General features: G+C 40.1%; 2 protein-coding genes across 7 annotated transcripts in view; one reads left to right on the top strand and one right to left on the bottom strand.

Moving 5' to 3' along the window:
* Positions 1–22,830, bottom strand: part of ARHGAP15 (Rho GTPase activating protein 15) — a 322,354-nt gene that overhangs the window by 9,607 nt on the left and 289,917 nt on the right. The window contains exon 13 of the mRNA XM_083865289.1: positions 13,911–14,016. Coding sequence (XP_083721415.1) covers positions 13,911–14,016 — 106 coding nt within the window. The remainder of the gene's footprint in view (positions 1–13,910; positions 14,017–22,830) is intronic.
* Positions 1–22,830, top strand: part of GTDC1 (glycosyltransferase like domain containing 1) — a 431,567-nt gene that overhangs the window by 407,680 nt on the left and 1,057 nt on the right. For all 6 annotated transcript variants that reach the window (XM_083865293.1, XM_083865295.1, XM_083865290.1 and 3 more), the window contains one exon: positions 19,448–19,481. In XM_083865293.1, coding sequence (XP_083721419.1) covers positions 19,448–19,481 — 34 coding nt within the window. The remainder of the gene's footprint in view (positions 1–19,447; positions 19,482–22,830) is intronic.

The following is a 22,830-nucleotide window of genomic DNA, read 5'->3' as shown; positions in this document are numbered from 1 at the left end:
AGGAGTATGGCTGTTGCATTGAAGGTCAGTAAATAAATTGGGGGAACACATTGACACTGGACTTTTCATGATAGATATCCTTCACCCTTATTGCTGCCTCTGGCTATGGCTGATGAGAAAAGGACTGCAATTGTTCTGTGAAGAATGTTGTGGTGCCCAGGCTCAAGTGGAGCAAGGTGGTGCCTGAGCTCAGGAGCCCAGCAGTCACTGTGCTGGCAGAGAAATGCCCCAACCCTGAGCCTGGGCTGGAAATAAACTCCTCACTGTAGCACAGAGAGCTTGAGGAACTCTGACAGGCGAGAAAATTCACTTAAAAGCAGCCCCTTAAGTTTGCTAGATTTGTGAGCTTAGCTTTAGATTAAGCATAATTAAAATCAAGGGAAGATTTTAAAGTGAGGTTAGAAACTAGGTCAGCAAGGGAAAAAACACGTTTCCTTATTATCCTCTTGTCTTTGTCTTAATAATATTCGGTGCTCCTCTGTAGAGCTAAAGGCTCTTAATAAAGGTGGATTAATGTTATTAACAGCATTGTTTTCTGATGGGGACACTGAGGCTTTGATGTGCTTAATGATGGACAAACAGAAAGTACAAGCAGAGCTACCAGTTCTGGATTGTAACTCAGTGAGAGAAGCCACTCTGAGCAGCACATCCAAAGCAGAGGGGACATGGAAAACACACAGGAGACCCTGTGTCCCTTCTTCCCAGAGGCACATCAACTGCATTCTTTGGTTTAGATTTACTGGTTTGGAAGGTAGAAAGATTATGAGACAAATTATGTTATAATTTAATCCTCCTGCTCCCAGTAAAATTAGTGGACCTGTCAGACACTTCTATGCTCTGTCTTCCAGCAATCTCTACCTTTCAAAGGAGGGCCTCAGGTGGAAGGTGTCAGCACTGCCACAGGTATTCAGTGATGTTACAGCTTTCTGAAATCACTACTCACAAACTGTACCTTACAGTTATGCCTAAATAGTCCAGTTCCCCCTGTCCCACAGGGTGCTGAACAATGGGAGCTTCAGTATTTACAGCAAGGTGGCTCTGGCTGCACATCCCAGCTATACTCCAGTAGCACAGCTTTATCCCCTTGGTCCCCTGAAGGGCTGTCTGCATTGCTACATCAGGAAAACACTGAGTTAGACAGTAGTCTCTGCTCAGAAAATGTATTTCGGAAGCCCCAGGTTAAGTGTTATTTTAACTTTCACTTCATCACACCGTTTGCAGCATCTCTCTCTGGGCAGCAAGTGAAATTTTGATTACTCTGAAAGTCACTGACAAAAATCCCAGCAACTGGAAGCCACAATGGAGTCAGAATTTCACCTTCTAAGAGCTTAACTTTTCTCATTTTGGGTGCTATCTGCTTTTACTAAGTGGAGTTACTGCTTTTGACTATGTTCAATCTATAACCTCTTGCAGCCTTCAATTACAGCATTTTGTGCTATAATCCAGTTGACAGCAAATAACTCAGCCCTGGATATGACAGGTTTACTTTCTGACTTAGAGCCCAGAAGGGGCAATTGAGTGGAATTTCAGCCTGGGATGTTGAGCTGTAGACATCGTGCTCAGAAATTCATCTTTGCTTGTGGGTCTAGAGCAGCCCATGAAAACACAGTTCCACTATCCACACATTGGTTTTGTCCAGTGTCACAAATGAATTATCCTGTTCTGTGAGAAACGTACTGATTTTTGACATTGAAATCAGAGAAGGTGGCAAAGAATTCCATGAAAGTCATGGAACAAACTCTCACCAAAGTTTTCCTTTTCTCTGAATTTTTATATCATAGAATCACTGAATCATTTTTTAAAAATATCAAATCAAAGCATTGTAATTACTTCATAAATTATTTTGTTTCAAGTCTTTTTTAAATGATGAAAAAAATTCAAATGTTGGCCAATTAACTGCCCCCAGTATAAAATCTCCATATTTTTCATCCCGTGTTATCACCATCTTGTTGTTTAAAATGAAAATCTTTTTGCAGCCATCTACCCAACAGAGATGATTTTCTATGGGATCTGACCTCAACCAGGATTCCTTCTCTTCCAGGTTCAGTTCTGAGCTCTCCACAAGCTACGACTGCAATATATATGCACTGCATTTGTATCAGATTTGAAAGATGCTTTAACATGCCTCCCAGCACCACGATTGTTTCAGCCCTGATACTGAGCACGAGTAGGATGAACGCAGCTCTTAAATGCACTAGCGAGTATGTGCCACGAGTCTTTGATTCCTTTAAACTTATTTACATTTTACTTGCCCTTGAGCAATGAATTTACTATGTCAGCATTGTCTTTTCTACTTACACTTTGTCTGTCTTGTCCGCTCACCTTAGCTTGATGTTTATTTTTTTGTGCACATGCTTAGTGCTCTGCACTAAATGCAGGGACTGCCTGGAGTGGAGGATTTTCCATATATTGTGTCTTTTTAAGAAGCACCCTTTGTAGTACTGCAAGTTCTGCAATATTTCCTGGCTTTAAACTAGCTTTGAATTTTCTCATTAGTTCCTTTAAAGTCAAATACCCATTCACACATGTGCTGGTCTCAGATGACTCTGGTCTAACTGCCTTAGATACTTTACAAAGTCTTTTTTTCTCTACACAGTCAGCCCTACCTCTCTCAGTAGTTGTATTTCTTTCATCTTTGAAGCTTCAAGTGACCAGATTTGCCAATATCTGCTTCTGTCTGACCCTGAACAAAACCCATGATTAAAAAAACTGGTGAGAAAACATATATGAGTCTCTTAGACCTCCTAACCCAAACCATGTTTGACAGAGATTGAAGGATTTAGGAACAACAGGGACAATCTTGCTGTTGATATCAAGGCCCTGATTATCAGTCATCAGTCTTTGGACAATTCACACAGTAAATGGTTTCCAGGACACCTCTCTGTAGGTGCTCAGAAAATGTCTAGCCTGAAGTGAATGTTTGTAAAATGGATTTATAAACTTAAAAAGTGCCTCTTCAGCAAGCACATATTGTAGTTTCAGGATGCAGAGCTGGATAAACTGAGCTGTCATAATTTAATATGACAAGTAATGGAAAGCTCTTACTTTATAATCTGGAAAGGTTAAGCAGCTCCTCACCACAGAGGCCAGGTGAGATCCAAAACGTGTTCAACAAGACTTGAAATTTGCCCTGTGATAGAAATCTCATGGTTGGCTCTGAGTCCAGAGCAGCTGCAGTGACTTCCATGGGGTAGATGTTCTGAAGGAATGAAAACTCCTCATTCTGATGACACTTTTATGAGACCCTTATCCAGACATGGAAACAATCTGGGTTGTCTGAGGTGGTTAAAGTTGCCTGCTACTACTGCTGCCACAGCCCTGTGGAAATCCTCTCTGGACTGAGAGTTTGAACAAGGCAAACTGATGTTCCCAGTAAACTTCACTTACTGGAAAGCTTCCATATGCTCCAGGGCTGTCCCATATGCCCTGTGCTGATTGTATGGTGGCTGCTGATGGTGTTTGGTGAAGGCCTGCACTTGGCAGCGTGGATGGCAATGATCTGGGAGGTGAGAACAGTTTCCAGATGGATGAAGTGCTATCCTGAGGTGGTCTGGGGAGCCTGAGTCTAGTGCTGACACAGAGAACATGGTGCAAAAGAGCTTGTGCTTTTTCCATGAAGGTGCTAGGAGATCTACAGGAGGAGCTGTAAAAATTACAGAACTTTTCAGAATTCCTTTTTCCTTGGCTTATCTCCATGGAAAGGGGTCTTCTCCTGGAAGACCACAGCAAAGCTCTGGAGAGGCTGTGGTGATGCTATCTAACATCAGGGCTGAGGTGGGTGTAGAATCCTCAGCTTAGAGGAGGTAACTGGTTGCATCTTGTGGACCAGAGGAGGAGACAAATTGGCTGGAGAGAGCTGCTTCACAGATTTATGATTTTACATAGCACCATAATGCGTAATGTACGAAAAGATAAATATTTTCCATTCAGCAACATCTTGCTGTATTTTCATCTAACTCTATAATTTTAATTATAAAGTGAACATAACCTGTATCAAATTATGATTTTGTTAACATATTGAATGAGGACAAGAAAAATAAATACCAGATTTTATACTGTACAGGCACATGAAGGTATAGTAAAAAAATCTGGTTTCCTTGACCACATTGTCATAATATGCATATATAACTGCTTATTGAATCCAGGCTGTGTAGACAACAGAAAGAACACTGGCTCCATACCATCACAATGCATGCCCACAACAAAGAGGAGGAAAGAACAGGCTCTTTCATTGTGTGTTTCTAAGTATTACCAACATAAGGGCTAAAAACTACCTCTGTCTGAAGTGTATCTATACACCCATGCATAAGTTATTAACTGGGCTCTCTCAGCACAGTTGCTGAAAATATTAATATATTCAAATTATATTCTAGCTACTGCAAAAACAGTAGATCAGACAAATGTATTAAAATCTCTTCAGACAAAAGGAGTCATGTTATTTATAAAGTTCGTCTCCCCCCTCTCCTTACTGGAACACAAACCTTCATTGTATAGAGTACATGAGAATGCAAGATGATCCTTAGATGTCAAAATGTGGCTTAAAGTTTGAATGTAATCATAAAACAGTGACTCCAGTGCTCGCCATAAACAAATTGTCACTGGCATTATGTAACTTGGACTATTCACAAAGTATAAAAGATGGAAAGAATAAAAGGTGGCTGCCAAACACTATGGGCCAAATCCAAAGGTCGTGCCAAATTGCGCCAGTGAACTGGGAATTGCAAACCCAGCGTGGAATTCGGATTTACACTCCTTGGTTCTTGGGCTGCTCGGAGTGAGATTAAGGCTATTTTTTATTCAGTTTGTCAGCAAGGCAGCAAAGCAGCAACCAGTGACTTCTGCAGCCCCCCTGCTCGCTCTTAGTGGGAGATGGGAAAGCGGGATAAAAGTTTCCTAATTGCCACAGGACCCGTTTTTGTACAAAGTGGCTTTCTGGGCTGCAAACAGGCACAGTCAGCCACCAGCAATGCAGCCTGGAAAGGGAGGCACCACTCTCAAATCTGGTGGTCTTGAATTTTTCATGTTAGTATTACATAGGGTGCTGCCTCTTTGGGCTGAGACCTTGCCCTCCACCCAGACTCCTCTGGAAAACTGATTAATGAGAGAAGACCATTCACCAAGGCAGAAGGTCTTGTTTGTGAACAACAACCAATCATTAATTTATATTTTCCTTCAGTCCAGGCTTTAGGTGTAAAGTATATCTGAAAACAAATGCACTGCACAGATTTAAATTGCAGCTAATGGTTGTGTTAATGCCCCACCAAACTCGGTGGTTGTTCAGTCCTGCTTTCCCCCTGCCCTTCCTTTAAAAAGTAAAATGACATTTTATATTTTTTTTTTTCCCCAGCCTGAAATAATCGCTGAAGCAGAGATACTGGTTTAACTCATTATGAATTATTAGTGGAAAAGTGGGTCTCAGAAGTATGTTACATCTGAAATATTTTTCGTCACTTGAACATGTGCCGTCCAGAACTGGCCCTGTTCTACCAGGCACTGGGAACAAACACTTCGCATTCACAGATGCTCCTAATTTGGTGTGGTTTGGAGTGTAATTTAGATCAAACATATCCATGTAAATGAGTCAGGGTTTCTTAATTAGGTGCCTCTAAAGAAAAAACTTGGACCACATCAGTAGGTGTGGGTGTGGTGCCCACAGTACTGGAATCTTTCTATAGATGAAGCTGAGTTTTGTTCAGGCATACTGTAGGTTTTTCTTTCCTTTTTTTATTTTTTTTTCTTTCTTTTTTTTTTTTTTTTCTAAAGCACAATAATAAATCTGCAGATGGCATAGACATAAAGACGCTACTTCAGAGGAGCTGTCTAAAACACTGTCTCTTTGGCAAATGCCTTAAAGTAGGTCATTCTGCTGTGATTTAGGTTTATATTTCATTGCCAGCTTTTTGTTCCCATTACAAGTAGGGTGCATTCCAGTCCACAGATTTGCTCTTCATTTTTTTTTTTTTCAGATTGGTTTTTATTTACGAGAATTTGTAGATCTTCATAAGAAAATCCCCAATACCCTGTCAGAAGTAGTAATCATGCACTTGACCACAAAAAGAGATGTATGAAGGTGATAGCCTGTAAACATTGGAATGTAAAGTACCATTATCTGGAAGGAAAAATTGTATTGATTCTCTTAACATGGTGATTGAAATGATTGTTGCCTCTTTTGCAGTGTGTGAAAAAGGATTTGATCTAATGTCATTCCAGAACCCTCACAGAGCAGGGCCCTAGCTGTTCAGGTATTTGCTTTTGCTTTTTATATATTTGCCACAGAAAATCATGTATTTTATAGCTTATTTGAAAAAAAAAAAATAAAATCAGGGTCTGTTTTCCCATCAAAGTGCTGGGGGATTTACATGCCAAACTCTCACTAGCCTTAATGAATTACCTGCATAAATTCCCTTTCAATCAATAGTAGAATAGATCCTATTGTGTTATATTAATTATTTTGCACAGGACCCTGACATTTTAGCCTTAAAGCCTTTTTTTGTTTTGTTTTGTTTTTTTTTTATTTAAGTTCCAATGAATATCTAAGAAACTTCAAGCAAATTATTTATTTCAAAACCTTAATTCTGAGAAAAATCACGTATCATTAGCCACAAAAATGAAAAGCATTGCAATTTACCCTTTGATGACCTGGTTGTGGACGTTAGTGTGTTAGGGCCCAATCTCCCCAAATAAAAAAAGAAAAAAAAAAGAGGAAAAAGCCATTGTAATGAATTGAACACTCCTAATTTTGGCAAAAAAAAAAAAAAAAAAAAAAAAAAAAAAAAAAAAAAAAAAAAAAAAAAAAAGAAGGATTTGAGCTGGAAAGAACACTAACCCCAAGCAATATTAAGAGGTTACAAAATCACATAAATTAACTCTGCCGGTGATATTTTGCTGAAGCTGGTGCGAGTGCAAACCAGAAGCAGGAGCCTCACGTGGTCCTGATTAACTGAAGAGTCCTTAGCAGTAACCAGCCTTCCCTGGGATGTGCTGGCCAGATGCACAAATACACCCACAGCACATGGATGAGCCTTCAAAGGCTTGGGGGGCTCAGCTTGGGGATTGGGGGGCAAGCAAAGAGTGGAAGTGAGAAGTGTTGGCTCTGTCGTGGTGAGGAAGTACCTCACCCTCTCCATTCCTCACTTTCTTTATCTACACAACTAGGATAATAAAACTTACTGACCTGAAAAGGAAGTTAGGAGATTTAATTAATGTTTGAAAAGCTTTTTTGAGATCGTTTGATATTGAGTAATGTGGGATGAACAATGGGAGCTCTTGGAAACAGGGCCTCTATCTATCAGGATTTGTGTACTGCACTCAGCACAATGGTGCCGTGCAGCCACAGAGTCAACTGTGTCATAAATATTTAAATTAAAACTATGTTAATTATTTTTATCATTCTGTTATTTGCTGATACACCAGTTCAGTATTTGGTAGCATTGAAGAGTACTGAGTGCAATTATTTGCCTGACTGTTATGAAAATCAGGGTTTATATTTTTAAATACAGTTGCAGAAATAGGAAGTAGATGGAAGCAAGGGGTGAGAATGTGGCTTTAATTACACATCATGCTTCTTGTTAAAAGAACTAAGCAGTAAGGTATTCTTTGGGGAAGAACTAAACTTTGTAAACTTTCTTATTCCTCAAAGAGCAGGATTTGGCAGGACTGCAAAAGCCTCAGTAGCAGGTCACCCCAACCCCAAAAATCAAAATTCACAAAGATGCTTCTGAGAGATTGGATTTTTTTTTCCTTTAACCCAAAATTTACTATTATCCCTGTCCTGTGCATGCTTGTGTCTGGTGCACTTTTTCTTGTGTCCACTTCCAAAGAGTGAGTTTAGTAGACTGATGTGTGCTTAACAGAGAGGAAAAAGGTTTAATTCTTCTCCTTCCCCCAAAATGAGCCCCGGGAAGCTGTGGTAAATGGGATGAGTGTTGGCATTGCTCCAGCTCCTTTGTAAAACTCTTCCATAACTGAAACAGAGAAAAGCACGTGCTCAAAAGCACATCTCAATATGCATTTGCCCTTCTCAAGTTAAAAGATGATCAAATAATTTAATATAATTTTTAAAATGCCAGTCAGGTATACCTGAGTCTTTTATGTAACTGGTCAGTCCACCTATTCATGCCTTTGGTGAAGGAGGATGTTTCTCCTCCTCACATTTCCAGTAGCTGCTCCCCCAAAGCTTGTAGGAGCACAGTTAAACTTTTCTCCCTGCTGCTGTCCCATGGCTGAAAACCAAAAGCTGCTCATGAGCTGCCTGATTATAAAGAAAGGTCTTGATTCAGGAAATAATTTCAACAAATAGTCTTTCTTGTGCCTTCATTTAAGGGCTTCTGCACCTTTCTAAATTTGGGCATTCTTCCTGGGGGAAAACTTAAGTGCCCGTTCCACATTTTGGGTTGTAGGTCTTCCACAGGTTCACCAAATAGATTTTTTTTTTTTTTTTTTGTATAGTCCTTCATTCTGGTGATTATTTTTAGTTTTCAGTAGCTTTTACTTTTATTATTATTATTCTTTTTCTTGATAGAAAACTTGCACAGTTCTTAGTGTAATCTGTTCTTTTGCTGTGTGAGAAAAGGGTTCTCCTGAGCCTACATTTATTACACGAGCCTGCCTGAAAACTGCTGATATGACACGTAGTTTAGCAAGTGAAAATCACATATGTTTGCTACATCTTTCCTCCACCAACTTTGGAGGGAAAAAAAAAAGTTTGCAGACATCCCCTGCTTAGCATTACTATATGCTGTACTTTAGCTTCATTTTCTGGTTTTCTCTCAGAATTCTGGGTCCTGCTGCTGGATTTGTCATCACATTGTCATTGTGTCCTGGTGTGGGGGCTACTGTGGGCTGCTGGCTATGCACGGCTCTGCTCATTTTCTTTTTTTCCTTAGTTTTTGATAGGTAGAAACAAGTCTGTTTAGTTGCATACAGTTTGGAAAAACCTTGTTTTTTCAGAATGTTGCTGCCAAAGGTTGTGAGGTTTGATGTGGGGGGACTGTTCCTCCCCACTCTTTTCAAGGTTGGATTTTTTTTTCCTTTCACTGACTTATGAACATGGGGGGAGTTTGGTGTTTTTGTCAAAACAGCTGAAGATAAATAATTATGACTTTTTAAAAATAATATACTAATATCAGCAGGTTTGTCTTAGATATATAGTTCTACCTTGATGAGGAGCGTTTTTCCAGTGAAATCAATGCAAACAATTAGTAGTAAGAATGAAGAATTTGGGCAGAGGGGGAAGACAATCAGGAAGAAAACCAACATTCTCCCTCTGAAAGGGCAGAAAGCTTGGGTGGCATCCGAAAATTGCTTGCCCTGCTATGTAGAGTATGGAGAAAATGGAGCAAAATAAATAGAATTTCTTAGATTCAAAGGTGAATTAAATCAGCTCCAGCCTGGACAAGGCAGCCAGATAGGGCACATTAACAGATCCACGTGATAAACCAAGAGGCAACTGCAGAGCTCCCCAGACAACTTGCCTGAAGTGCCTGCCAAGGAGGCAGATGCTGCTGCTGGAAGAATATCTTCCACAGTTGGGCATCTGGGTTCCGCGCTTCCCACGTAAGGGAGAGGGATGGGAGCTGGCCCCTGCCTTCCCGTTTAATTATTTCAACATCCCTTTTATAGTTTTGTAAATAACACACATTATCCTGCCTTTGTGCAGGGAAATCAGGATCAAGGAGAGGGGTTTTTGCCTCTGACACATGCCCGTGCAGGGGTGTCCACACGGATGGGCACAGCCAGACCAGAGCTTGGCTGCCCTGTGCTCCAGCCTGGTCAGATGTGACACAGCTAGTGGGTCTGGGAGTCGCAGAGCTGCCTTGTGGTGGCACGGAGCTCAACCTAATAAGCAGAGCAGGCTGAGATTCATTAATTTAACATTAATAAGCACAGCTTATGAGCTCAGGCACAGTGCTGTATAATGCAGGCACACAGCTTCTGGAGCAGAGCGGCGTCCGCCCTCGCCAGCTCGGAGCGCAGCGCTGAGGACCCAGCCAGGGTGTTCCTCCTCCCTGCTGCATTTTGCATGAGGGAGAAAGGAGAAGTTTTGTGGTCACTGGAGAAGCCTCTGTGCAAATAAAAAAAAATATCCCCTCCAGGTTTTTAGATTGTGTTGCTGGTTTTTGGTGAGCCTTTTAGTAGTTTAAACTTCTCGTTCCTCGGTTTCCCAATGGGTGTGTAACAGCTACCTCAAGGTGTTGTGGTGAAAACAGGTCGTAAAACACTGTGTAGAGTGAAATTCTTCTTCTGCCTAACTTGTATTACAGTTCTGTGGGTAAATTATTTGGTACATATAATGGTTTCTCAGATAGGGATTTATTGTGCTCAGTTCATGTTTGTGCAGAGAGCCAAGACAAGGTTTCTGCATCATTTGATGTCCTGTGTGCACCCAAAAAATGGCACCAGAAAGGTGCATCAGTTTTATCTCATACCTGAGAGTTGCTCACTTTGGGAGTAAAAGTCACTTGTGAATAAGGAAGAGGAAAGAGAGGTGACCTGTGGAACTGGTATATGGGGCAGAAATATATGGGCTGTACAGAGCAAGCAAGTATTCTCTAAACATGTTTGAGTAGAACTGGCTGCTTTCTGTAGCCCTTTATTCAGGAAAATCTCTACTCAGGTTGGGTTTTTGTTGTTTCTTTCCTGTGTAAAGTCTATTTGCTCATCTTTGGGAAGAAGCACGAATAGCCTAATAGTAGTTGTGCTCAATTATTTCCAGCATGAGTCATAATAGAGCGATTCCTTATGGAATTAGACTGACAAGAGCTATGTGATATGTCTGTTCAGCCCCATATTTTGTCTATTTTGCTTTTAAGTAGAAGAGATTTCGTGGAAAGATGAACAGGGATGTCAGTGGGTTGTGGTTTTTCCTATCAAATGCAAAATCTTGAAAGAACAGGTACTGCAGCCCCAAGCTTTGCTTTTAATCCACCTCCTGTGGGCTGCAGACTCTGCACTGTGACTTCTTGCAGCTTCAGGGAGCTTGGTTTAAGAGAGATATATGGCACGGGTGTTAATCCCTGCTGCCAGGCCTTTCTCACAGACTCTCTCATCACCTGCTTTGTCTGGGTTTCTAAAGAGGACCCTTCTGAAGTGCATTTCTCATTGTTATTTCTGCTTGATCTGGACCTGCTCCTGCAGGCTGGATTGCTGCAGAATGGCTTTGGATAAGGCAAAGGTTGGATTCTCGTGCTGAGTGTCAGTGAGACAGATGCTCTCACGTGCTGTATGGAAATCTCAGGCTTAAACAGCCCCATGGTCCAGGTCTGTATAGCCCTGTTCTGTCTGTCTGACAGGAAAGAAAGGATAGGAGAAGGGTAGGAGAAAGAGGGGTATGCCATGGAAACAGCATATCTGCAATCTCTCATCTTCTCCCCTTCAGAACCCCCTTAAGACCAGTTCAACCCTGGGCAAGAACAGCCATCTCAACTAGCAAATATAGAAACTGCAGTAATATGGCTGAAATAAAACCAGTTTAGTTATTTTTTCAACTAACAAGAAACTTTTGAAACTCCTGTGATTTGCCCAGAGAAAGGCCTGTGATCAGAGGGGGTGATGCAAGTCCGTGCTGAGGGACATTGACACTCCTCTGCTGAAGAGTGTCCCCAAAATTAATATAAATCTACATTTTGTAACCTCTGCAAACAAGTCGTGTTTTCTAGACTGACCCAAACAAATGCACATTGTCTATATTTGCAAAATATAAGCATCACATCATTATTGAAAATATAAGTGCACTACTTAATTCTTGTTTATGGAGCCATGAGATCATTCAGACTGACCCCCTGTCTTTAGCATCAGCAAGTTCAAGAGAACCCATATGTTTTATTTTTAGGGGGGATTTTTTTTGTGCTTTCAATATCTATTCTACTGTTGCTTCCCTACCAATGGAGCAAAGCTTATGGAATAGCCCTATCTTTTCCTGAGGATGTGTTTGAGGCAGAGAAGAAGATTGACCTTCTTCAGAGAGACTCAGACAATTACTCCCCTAATGCTTAAACCCCCAAATGGCTCCACTGTCACGTCTTCCTGCCTTCCATCACTCTGTGCCACTGTGTTGCCTCGGTGTACTTCTGCAGTATGAATTATTGGCATCTTATTCCCTCTATTTTAGCAGTTCTATTTTTCCTTTTTATTTTCTTTTCTCCAAAAAACCCACCAGTGTGGGTCCAGTTTTGCCAGTTATTCTACACATCCACAGCAGGAAACAATTGGTGTCCCAAATAGATTATGCTCTAAAAAGCCAAGGCAGACAAAGGAAGTATTATCATCATTTTGTAAACAAGGAACCAAGGCACAGGGAGATTAAATGATTTACCCAAGGTCACCCAGAACATCCGGTCAAAGCCAAGAACTGAACCCACGTCTCCTGAGTCTCAATCAAGTGATTTAACTATGAGATCAAAGACTTATTGTGTATACCTGATATCTCTCCCCTAAGACGTGGCAACAAAACTTTTTCAGGTTAAGATCAATGCCACACAGAGTGCTGTAAATTTTGTATATGGCATATCAGTGCTGACAGCGTGTACCCACTCCTTGCACTCATGTTCTTCCCAGGAAATAATTTCCCTTATTATTCTTCCATTGCCAGTAATAAATTATCATCCTTCTCTAGATAACCTGCTGAAGGAGAGAATGTGTGCACACAGTACATCAAATGAACACACAGAAAACTGTTTTTCTGCAAGGCCAAACTCAGTCATTTTATGGACTGCTTAAAATCCTTCCATGCTTAATGAAATGAGGACATTCCCACAACTATATGGACTTCATTTCGCCATTTCAGCTGGAAGCTGCAAAACAAGATAAAGGATCTACATCTCTTACATGCACATGCCAAGAAATGATCACCATAAAGGCATCATTCATTATTAGCTCAGAGTGGTCTTTGATTTGGAGCCTTTATCACTCCCTCACTGGGATCAGTATATCATTCCTGGGATGAAATACTTCTCTGTGCCTTGATGGGGCCCAGATCCTGATGTCCCTTCAGTTTTAGGGGTAGTTTGGCTGAAAAGGGACTGTAGAAAATAGTGTGAGTAGTGCCAACAGCAAGGAGGAAGAGGATCACAGCTCCCTGCCCTTCACATATCCCAGCCCTGAGGCCTCCCCGCTCATCCTGCAGGTCAAACAGCTCTAGTGGGTGTCTGGAGCCATGTGAGCTGTGTACACTTTTACTGTTAATGCCATGAAGCACAAGAAGAAAACCTGAACGTGACACCCTGGGTTGATTTTTTGGGTCGGCATCTCCTGCAAACACAGCTCAATGAGTGTGGAAACCACAGGGGAGTGATGAGGGGCAATCTCACAGGGTGGTTTTTCTGCCTCTGTGGTATCTCAGAAATATCAGGAGAGCAAAGATGCACTTCCAAGTATCTCCTCAGCATTTCTTAGGTGTTCTGTGTCAAAACAGCTGAAGGGCAAGGACTGTTCTTGTCCCTGTGAGGGACAAGAGCACTCACTGTGTTATTTTGAATGGTTGTTTCTGACCTCAACAGAGCACAAGAACAGTACAGGTGATGGAACAGCAGGGACCTTAGCATTGAAAACATGACCATCAAAAAGGCCATTCCTGGGGAAATTCAGCCAAACTGGGTGAATGCAATCTGGAACATGTTGCATTTGCCCAATTCAATGCACCTATAACATGGTAATCCCAATGTTTTTGACTGCACTGAAGGAAACAGGATTGTCCTGCTTTCTACTTGAGTTAAAATTTGGAATTTTGCTTAGACATCCTGATTTTTTGTGCAGGAACAGGATATACATAGATACCATAAATCATGCTTAGTTTTGCCGAAGACTGTAATTATCTTTCATATTTTGGATGACACTTCTAATAGGATTAGGACACTGCACACCAATTCCTTTTTTAAAAATTATTGATCTGTCAGTACCACGGTTCTACTTACTTCTGTAGATGTTCAAAAAGGATTTTCATCGTGTCATAGTTGGGTCTAGGGAGCTTCTTTACCAGGTTCCTTATGGATTTGATGCGAGTGGCGTTGTCCTGGATTTCTAAGGGGAGAAAAAAGAAAATAATCACTTGCCACATTAAGGCATTGCTTTGCACAGTGATGTAGCTGGTACCTTATAAGAAAAGTCATCATGAGTTTGTGGTTAAAACCACAATATTTCATACCTTCTTTCACCTTAACAGAGAGCAAAAGAAGCTTACAAAGATTAAAAATTCTCTGTTAATCTTTAAAAAGCATTTTCTGTTTCACGGAAAAAAGAAAATTACTCTTAACTTTTTTTATTAGACTGGTAGACCATCTTCCTTGGATAAAATACCCTCAAGAACTGAGAGACCCACATTTTAAATGCAATTATCCTTTGGAATTGCATTTGTTCAGTGCTGCAGTTTCTATGATAGGTGCACTTCCTAGGTAATTTTTTTATTCATTATAATTAAATCCAGTATATTTATGAATCTCTGTCTTTAACATCCCATCATATTTGGAAATATAAAATTTGCTATTGTTTTAGTAGTTCATCTTTGTGAAAAATTATTTTGAAAAACTGTTCCACTGTAGCTATTTTCTCATACCTATAACAACCTACAACTGGAATTTCTGCAGGAAAAAAATAATTGTGTTTTGAACTTAAAATTAGTAATAAAGAATGCAGCACTAAGGGCTTAAATCTCACCTTTGGGGTGATAAGAACAGTTCTGCCATTTCTGTTGAGGTATACCTTCCTGTTTTACCATGATTCATAGTTTTGTGGGAAAGGTTTTGCTGATATTTTCATCGATTTGTCTAAGATGTTGCAACTAAAGCAAAGCCATGTACAACTGTGCTTTCATTTAGAAACAGATTAGATAAGGTACCAGTAGGTCTGACGTAGGGAAAACATCTTGCATGTTACATGCCCTAGATAACCTGAGAACACTTTTCTGATCTTATCATCTATGATTTAATTATCACCTATCATTCTTCGTATATGTTCCTATTTAATATTCATATTACCCTAGCACTCAGAGATCTCAATCAGGATTAACTCCCAGTTGCAGTAGGTGCTGCATAAGCATACGTGGTGATTAGTGACTTGATTTAAAGGTTGCACCAAAAAAAAGTTTCAAGCTAAAATTTTTCTGCAATCAAGCTTAATTTAAAAATTAAAATCACTAGGGTAATATTCCTTCCTCAGCATGTGTTGCCAATTCCTGTTGAGATTAATACTTCATACCCACAGATGTAGATGTTTATATTGAAATTGTTTTTAATTTTTACAATTACATAGACATGGAAGACAAAGACCTAAAAGTAGGCAGTGCATAGGTATGAGTTTCCAGTAAAGAAAAACCACCAAATTTTCTTATGGACTTATTCTATGGGAAGTCAAGCAATTGACAATAGTGATACTGAAGTTGATAATGAAGAGCACACTTTCTATGTATTTCTTTCTTGTTTTGGTTTGCCCTGCAAAAAACCTTAACTTCTGAACAGCACAAGCTCCCCCAGCCTTGCAGTGCAGTCATCCCTTGATATTTTCTGCCACAAGCCATTACTATTGTTCAGTTTTGTTCTGTGGGTGAACTGCCCAGTCGAAATAGGTCTGAACCTACAAACAAAAATGCTACGAAATTTGCAGAAGTTAATTTATTATAGCAAGGGGGTGAAAATTCTCTGGGCTTTTTATTTGTACTGCTTCGTGTGTGTAAATAAAATTACATGATCATTTGGTTTTGAAAAGTCCCCTAAGACCATCAAGTCCAACCTTTACCACAGCACTGCCAAGTTCACCACCAAACCATGTCCTGCAGTGCCACATCCACATGGCTCTTCTATCCCTCCAGGGATGGTGACTCACCCACTGCTCTGGGCAGCCTGTTCCAATGCTTAGCAATCCCTTTAATGAAGAATTTTTTCCTAATACCCAACCTAAACCTCTCCTGCCACTACTTGAGGCCATTTCCTTTCAATCTGTGACTTGTTACCTGGGAGAAGAAACCAACCTCTACCCTGCTATAACCTCCTGTCAGGTTGTTGCAGAGAGAGGCTAAGCTCCCTCCTGAGTCCCCTTTTCTCCAGGCTAAACACATCCAGCTCCCTCAGCTGCTCCTCATCAGGTTTGATCCCCAGACCCTGCCCCAGCTCCATTGCCCTTCCCTGGCCATGCTGTGACAGGACAAGATGTGCCATGGTCTCACTAGATTAGTTATATTTATATTGGGGCTGTCTTGCCTCTCCTGCAACTTCACAAACTAATTTTCTGAAGTAGTTCAGTTTTTAATTCTGTTTTTTAAATTTTTGGTGGTTTTTTTATTTTTCTTTTTTTATTATTATTTTTATTTTTCTCCCCTGAGAATTAAATGGGCATGAGTGGAACTGAGACACTAAGGCAGGACCAAGCTCAGTGGAAGGAAGGGCTCACTCTTTGTCTGTTGCAGAATATTTACAAGGAAGTGTTGTACAGTAAAACTTTATCGTGTTCTCTTGATGGCAGTGTCTCTGCTCTGTGCTGATTAACAGAGATAGGGAACCACATCCCTGCACACAGAGGCTGCAATTCTTTGTGAGGTGTATATGTATGAGATAAAATATCTCCCCCCACCCCTCAATATTAATTTATTTTTTAAAAAAAGTTATTTATTGAGAGAATGGCAAAAGTAGAAGGCTTTGTTTTAGAGCTTACATTACCAATGTCATCAGTATTGGAACACAGGAGATATTTAGGTAGGCAATAAAGCACAAAAACCATAGAAATTTTGCACAAAATTATGTTGTGCATCGGTCTATTTGTTAATTGTTAGTCTATTGTAAAAGAAGAAAAAACAGGCAACATGTGGTAACTTTAGTCAGCATTTCTGAACTGGGAATGATAAACACCTCTGCCTGGCTCTGGCATTTATCAGTACTGAGATATTATTACCACATAGAGTCACAGCATGGTTACTGTTATCATCAAAAAAAAAGAGCCAGCTAATCTTAATGGTTTGTAAAGCCGTTACCTGCACTGGTCTGACATTTATCATGATCATTTTACCACATGAGTCCTACATTGCAAAGGTATTTTATCTGGAAGGGACATCACTATGAATTATTATTTGCAGCTAGGTAGAAAATTGTATGTTGTAGATACCTTTTCTCATTATAAATCACAGTCACATTTCACCATTTCCCACACAAAGCTGCTGAGCCCAGGCTTTTTGCTGTAACACTTACTCTTGCTCCCTTTTATAGTTCCATGAAAATATTGGGTACTCTTTCATTAAAATGGTTGATATCGGTGAGATTTTTTTTAAAACTCTCTATACACGCTTGATTTTTCTCTAGTATAAAAGAATTTGTTTTTCCACTTGAGAAGCTGAAGAGGATAAACTGTTCATTTTTTTTATTAAAGCTTACTCTCGCTTCAGTTTTTGTGGCTGGGCTTGTCTTTACTCTTGACCTTGTTGATGGAATATTTAACAGATCAGATGCAAGATCTTATGTTTTGTTTGCAATACCTATGTATTTGCTTTATTTCTGTAATGCCTTCAGTTCCACATTCTTAGAAATTTTTCTCTTTCAGATCCCTGAGTAGAAAGACTTTTTAATATATATATATATTTTAGGTTTTTCTTTTTACCTTGCAAAAGTGGAGGGAGGAAACCCTTAAACATGTTTTTTTACAAATAGGTGGGGAAAAGTTATCCCCCTTCCCTGTGCTGTATCATGAAGCCCAGCAGTGCAGGGTGAAAAGGAAGGAAAAACACTCTGAACAGCTGTTAAATTCTCCAGCTAAGTCTAGAAAAGGAAGCAGAGCAGTTGTGATAAAAATAAACAATATTGGGTTTAATTACATTCTTTTTATTTTAAGAATTGGTGAAAATCTGAGGGGGAGAAAAAATAATTTTGGAAAGTTAAACTCTCTTTTCCCCAGGAAAATTTTGGAAGGGCATGTCATCATAATCACATATATCAAATAAAGAATGAGAGGAGGGCTAATCCTCTTTGCATTTTTGGGGGAAATTTTGGGAGACGCAGGGGATAATTTCAGCAGATCAGGATACTCTGAAGTGAATCACAGATGGTTTTGCCGTGTAAAAGAATCATAGAAAATATATTTAGAATTTGGGTTACTGTCTTTAAAAATACGGCTGGCTCCCTTTAACAGAGCAAAACCGTGGGGATGCTCTCTTGTTTATATCTAAATGAAGAATGCATTGAAAAAAAACCCCATCTTACTATTATATAAGCCCTTTTGTAAATGAGCTTTGGATAAACATTTGGGCACAGAGGAAAACATGACGTGTCTCTAACATTAACAGTGGCTGGGTAAAAATGAATGAAGAAAGTAACCTTTAGCACTCGTGTCCATAAAGAATACTTAAGCGAATCCCACCGAATCTTTCTTTTAATCATTAATTTTAAATGGACATAGATGTTTACAACAAGCCACTTTGTTTCAGAACAGGAAGTCCAGGGTTTATCTCCAATAACTCACGTTGGCTAGGAAGGGATGGATGTCTCTAACCTGACATGCATTCATTATTTTGTAAGGTACTGGGGTCTGACCCGTGACCCTCCTCAGACCTGCTGCATTATTCATGTCTGATTTACTTTGTATAGTTTCACTATAGTGCCCATTTCCCTTTTTCCAGGCATTTCGGTGGCTTGTGCATGTTTAATGTTAAATGGCATTTATGCTTCACATTAATGCCTAATTTTATCACAAGCCATGGTTTCTTTTTTATGCTTTCGAGCCTCACGGCTGAACTGCTGAAAAAAACCCAGTGATTTATGATCCTGCATAAAATATCAAACTATTGATCTGCCACCTTTTGTTGTTGTTGGCTTTTTAGGCATGGTTTCCCCTGATTTTCTTACAGGCTCTTCTCACCTTGTTCTGTGTTTTTGGATAAGATTTCTGCTGTGGTTAAAACGTCACACACTGTTGCTACAGCAAAATCTGCCTGCCAAGAGTTTTTCCAACAATTCTCAACTGATTCGGCTGCCGAGAGAAAGACGGGTCTTGTCTGGGGTCTTTTTATTCCTTTTTTTTTTTTTTTTCCTTTTTTTTTTGGTTGTTTATTTCATCCCTTTGATTTTTTTTTTTTTTTTTTTTTTTTTTTAAATCAGAACGGGGTGGTTTAGGTGGATTTTCTAGTGTTAATGAAATTGTGAGACTTATGGCGCTGGCTACAGCCAGCCAGAGTGTGGGCAGACGCTCTGTGAGCTTCCCCACTGCGCTGCTGTGCAAGCATCCCCGCTGTTATGTTTGCTATAGTTTTAATGTCTGTGAAAAATTCCTGATGCAACTAAATTATGTTCTGCCCTCTTGTTTGTATAAATAAACACCCGACTTAGCCAATTCATCTCGCTCTTGCCCATTTTAGAAGCTTGCTCTGTCACACAATGCTTAACCCCAGTCCTTGATAGCTTTGGTGTTATCAGGGAATGAAAACTTGCTTTAAAGAGAGTACTCTGTTGGCTTAATTTTATTTTTTTTTTCCCCCCAGACACATCAACTGCCCAAAACTCTGCTTTCGTTTGGTAAGTCTTCATATTCTGGAAGTCATGCTGGCTAAGATACACAGGTTTTAATGTATTAATATATAAATCACTTATTCATACCACTTTTAATGTCAGGATATTTTAATGTTACTGCATGCAACATAAAAGTCCCAATTTTAATCACTCACAGTACACTGTGGCAATCCTCTATTGCAGATATATTGTAAAATATTTTCTTGCTTTAAAAAAAAATCTATAAGAATTGTTGAAACTAACTAATATTAGCTATAAAGAAAATAAGCAATTTGTGATCTGAATTGATTTACTTTTTATTCATGCCTCAGAATTAGTTGTTGCAAAAGAAAATGAGAATTGTGTGAAACCGCTCTATCTGGGCAATTGATAAATTCATCCTGTGTAATATAAAGTGGAATTTGCAATGAATATTCATACAACTTTTGCGATCCACTAGCAAGACCCAAGACAATGAGTTTGCAACTCACTCCCATTTAACAAAAATATATGTGGAATTAATGGGAAGAAGCAGCACTTAGAAAAGTTAAACTTTAATGTATCGAACTCCAGGTGCCAGAGTTTGAGGGAAATAACCAATAATAGTCATTTTTTACATATTTGATGGGACTGATTATGCAATGTGCAACTCTAAATGGCTTATAGCACATTGTAGCATGGTTCCATCCCATTGGCTACAGTAGGGTGCAGGCAGATGGATGACAGTGACAAGGAGAGAAGTGCTTTTGCTTAGCCGTGCGTTAAGATGCCATCCAGAAGCTCTGTGCACTGCAGACACTTCATTAGGATGCCAGGATAATGGTAAACTACCACTCAGAGTGACACCCCATTTCCTGCTTACTGAGCTCTCCAACCTCGGCAGATGTCAACAATCTCACAGTGCTACAGAGCAGACCTAACTTTCCAGGCACTTTGACTCCAATTTTTTTCCCTTAACAGTGCCATACATTACATGCAATATGTAACAGCAAGTACCAAACAGAAAACAAAATTTGCTGCCCTAATTATAACAAAGCAGCATTTGACTTAGGTACCGCATGCCCAGCGTACATACAACCAGTTAGGCAGCAGCAGAGAGGAATGAACCTTGTCAGTCGATTTTGGGGGTTAATTAGACTTAGGACTTTGCTAAAGGATAGTTTGATCCAGACTGAAATGACTGTGTTTCACCTCTGAATTCCACCACGCAAAGGGAAAACGTGCCGAGCTCTTTTCCCGGTTTTTCACGCACTGGGAGAGCCTCGTGAGGGGTTTTCTGAGCAGAAAGAGCAGACTTGAGCATCTGGACAGGGTGATATTTCCTCTGCAAATGCACAACTCGAGGCTGTAACACACCTCCCCAACTGCAGTTAGAGCCAGCGGAGAGGATGAGCTGTGATGCTTGACCTGAGCTCCTTTCCAAACACAAATAGTTGCTTACAATTCCAAAAAAAAAAGAGTCTTCAAAGGCAAAACCAGCATACACCCATTAGTTTTCTAATTTAATCGAATTTTTTTAACCTTTTGGTGTGTGATTATGCATGTCTTTAAAATCAAGACTGTTGCTTATTCTATATATAGGTATTTTGCTCCCTTTTTTATTTTTGGCCAAAGAGGTGACTTCACAGTGGTGCTTTTCCCTATAACAGCAGTGGACATCATTATTTATTTTTGTTGGGTGAAGTGGTGGAGACATGACAGGACATCACTGCCAGCACCTGAAATTCCTGCTCCCCTCTCCTCCACAGTCTCCTGTGGCCCCCACTGAAGATGGGGCTTGCACTGGCATCCCTCTGATCCTCAGCCATGACCTCCAGACTTCCATGGCATTGAGAACCTGAGGCTGGACAGGGATTTGGGAATGAACAAACCTGCAGAAGGGTGGAAGGATTCATGTGGCTGAGGTGGCAAAGCCTTTCTCAGATTTCACCTTACGTGGAAAATTAGGATGCTGAATAGGAACTGTCCCAGAACAATCACAAAGTCGGGGCCGTATCACATTTATTCAGCTGTTGTCTGTTTTCCCCAGGCAAAATTCCCACCAAAGATGTCGAGTGCACTCTGACTTTCCCCCCTGCACCCCTGGCATCGCCACCAAGAGGAGGGATTGGGCCCCTTGTCTGTATGCCAGAAGAGATCTCAGGAAGAGCAAAAACTGGAGATATCTTTTAGGTGTTTAAATAGTAAATTTCTATGCTTTAAAAGAGACTTTTAAAATATGCTGGAAATATTTTTTGCATATTCATTCTGGTATTTTTTGCTCTGCTCTGCCTAACCTTTAGTATATTAACCTCCAGCAAAAGAAGGAAGCAAAGAAGTTCATTTCTCAGCTGACCCATATGAAGGGGTTAAAAGGCTTCAATATTTTTAGTAATCAAGGAAAAGCATACATTTTACTTTTCCTTTTTTTTTTTTTTTCCTTCTAACATTAAAAAAAAATGTAAACAGCATCTCCCCAAGGGAGATTTAGATTTGAAGACTGTTCATTATATCATTTGAATAAGACTAGACCTGGCCTTTTGACTTTGAACCACTACCAAATTTCAGGCTGTGAGGAAATTGTTCTACATTTCCTGACAAATTGAGTTAAGCAGACATTAAGTGGGCTTTAAGAAAACAAATGGCCATCTTTATCACAGGTGGACACTGATGGCTTAATGGGGCCTGGGCTGATTGTATCACTTCTAATGGCTTGACGGGAAGCATTAGGGTTTTTGCATAAAGAACTGGCATTGCGAACCCTGCTAACACAGACCTGTCAAGCGTTCTGTATCCCTTTGTGCATGGAAGCAGATGTTTGTATGTATACTATGAACTGGCATTAGAGCAAGCGACAGATGCCTGTATGAATGCCAGGTTTGTGAATTTTTACAGCAGGAGCATGTTCTGAGGAAGTGCAGCCCTGCCCTCTATCATAGGTAATTCCCAGTGGAACTTGCTAAATCCCAGCTATGTTTTCATTATTTGGTTTTCCTAGCAACTGGATGAATGTGTCTGTCCTGAAAATGCGAGCGAGGAGAACGCTACCAAATTCTTACAAATTCGCAGGAGCGAGGCTGGTTTGAAGTTATTATTTTCTGCAATTTCCTTTTGCACCATGTAATCTAACCCAACCTTTCTCAGAGGGGAAAGTGGTATTATGGCTATATAATTAAAACTTGCATTAATGCTCGCTGGTGAACCATTCTCCCCCCCCTCCTCCTTCTCCCCCCCACCACCCCCAGCAAAAAAAAAAAAAAAAAAAGAAAAAAGGAAAAAAAAAAAAGGGAGAATTGCTGAATTCGATGCACGGCGTTTTGCCGCCTTCCACATTCACAACTTGCACTATAGTTGTCTGTCAACAATACGAACAGGTAGCTTGCAGTCCATTAAACAA

The sequence above is a fragment of the Zosterops lateralis genome (assembly GCF_965231275.1).
Source record: "Zosterops lateralis genome assembly, chromosome: 7".
Classification (NCBI taxonomy): Eukaryota; Metazoa; Chordata; class Aves; order Passeriformes; family Zosteropidae; genus Zosterops; species Zosterops lateralis.
This window is presented reverse-complemented; position numbering and strand designations above follow the sequence as displayed.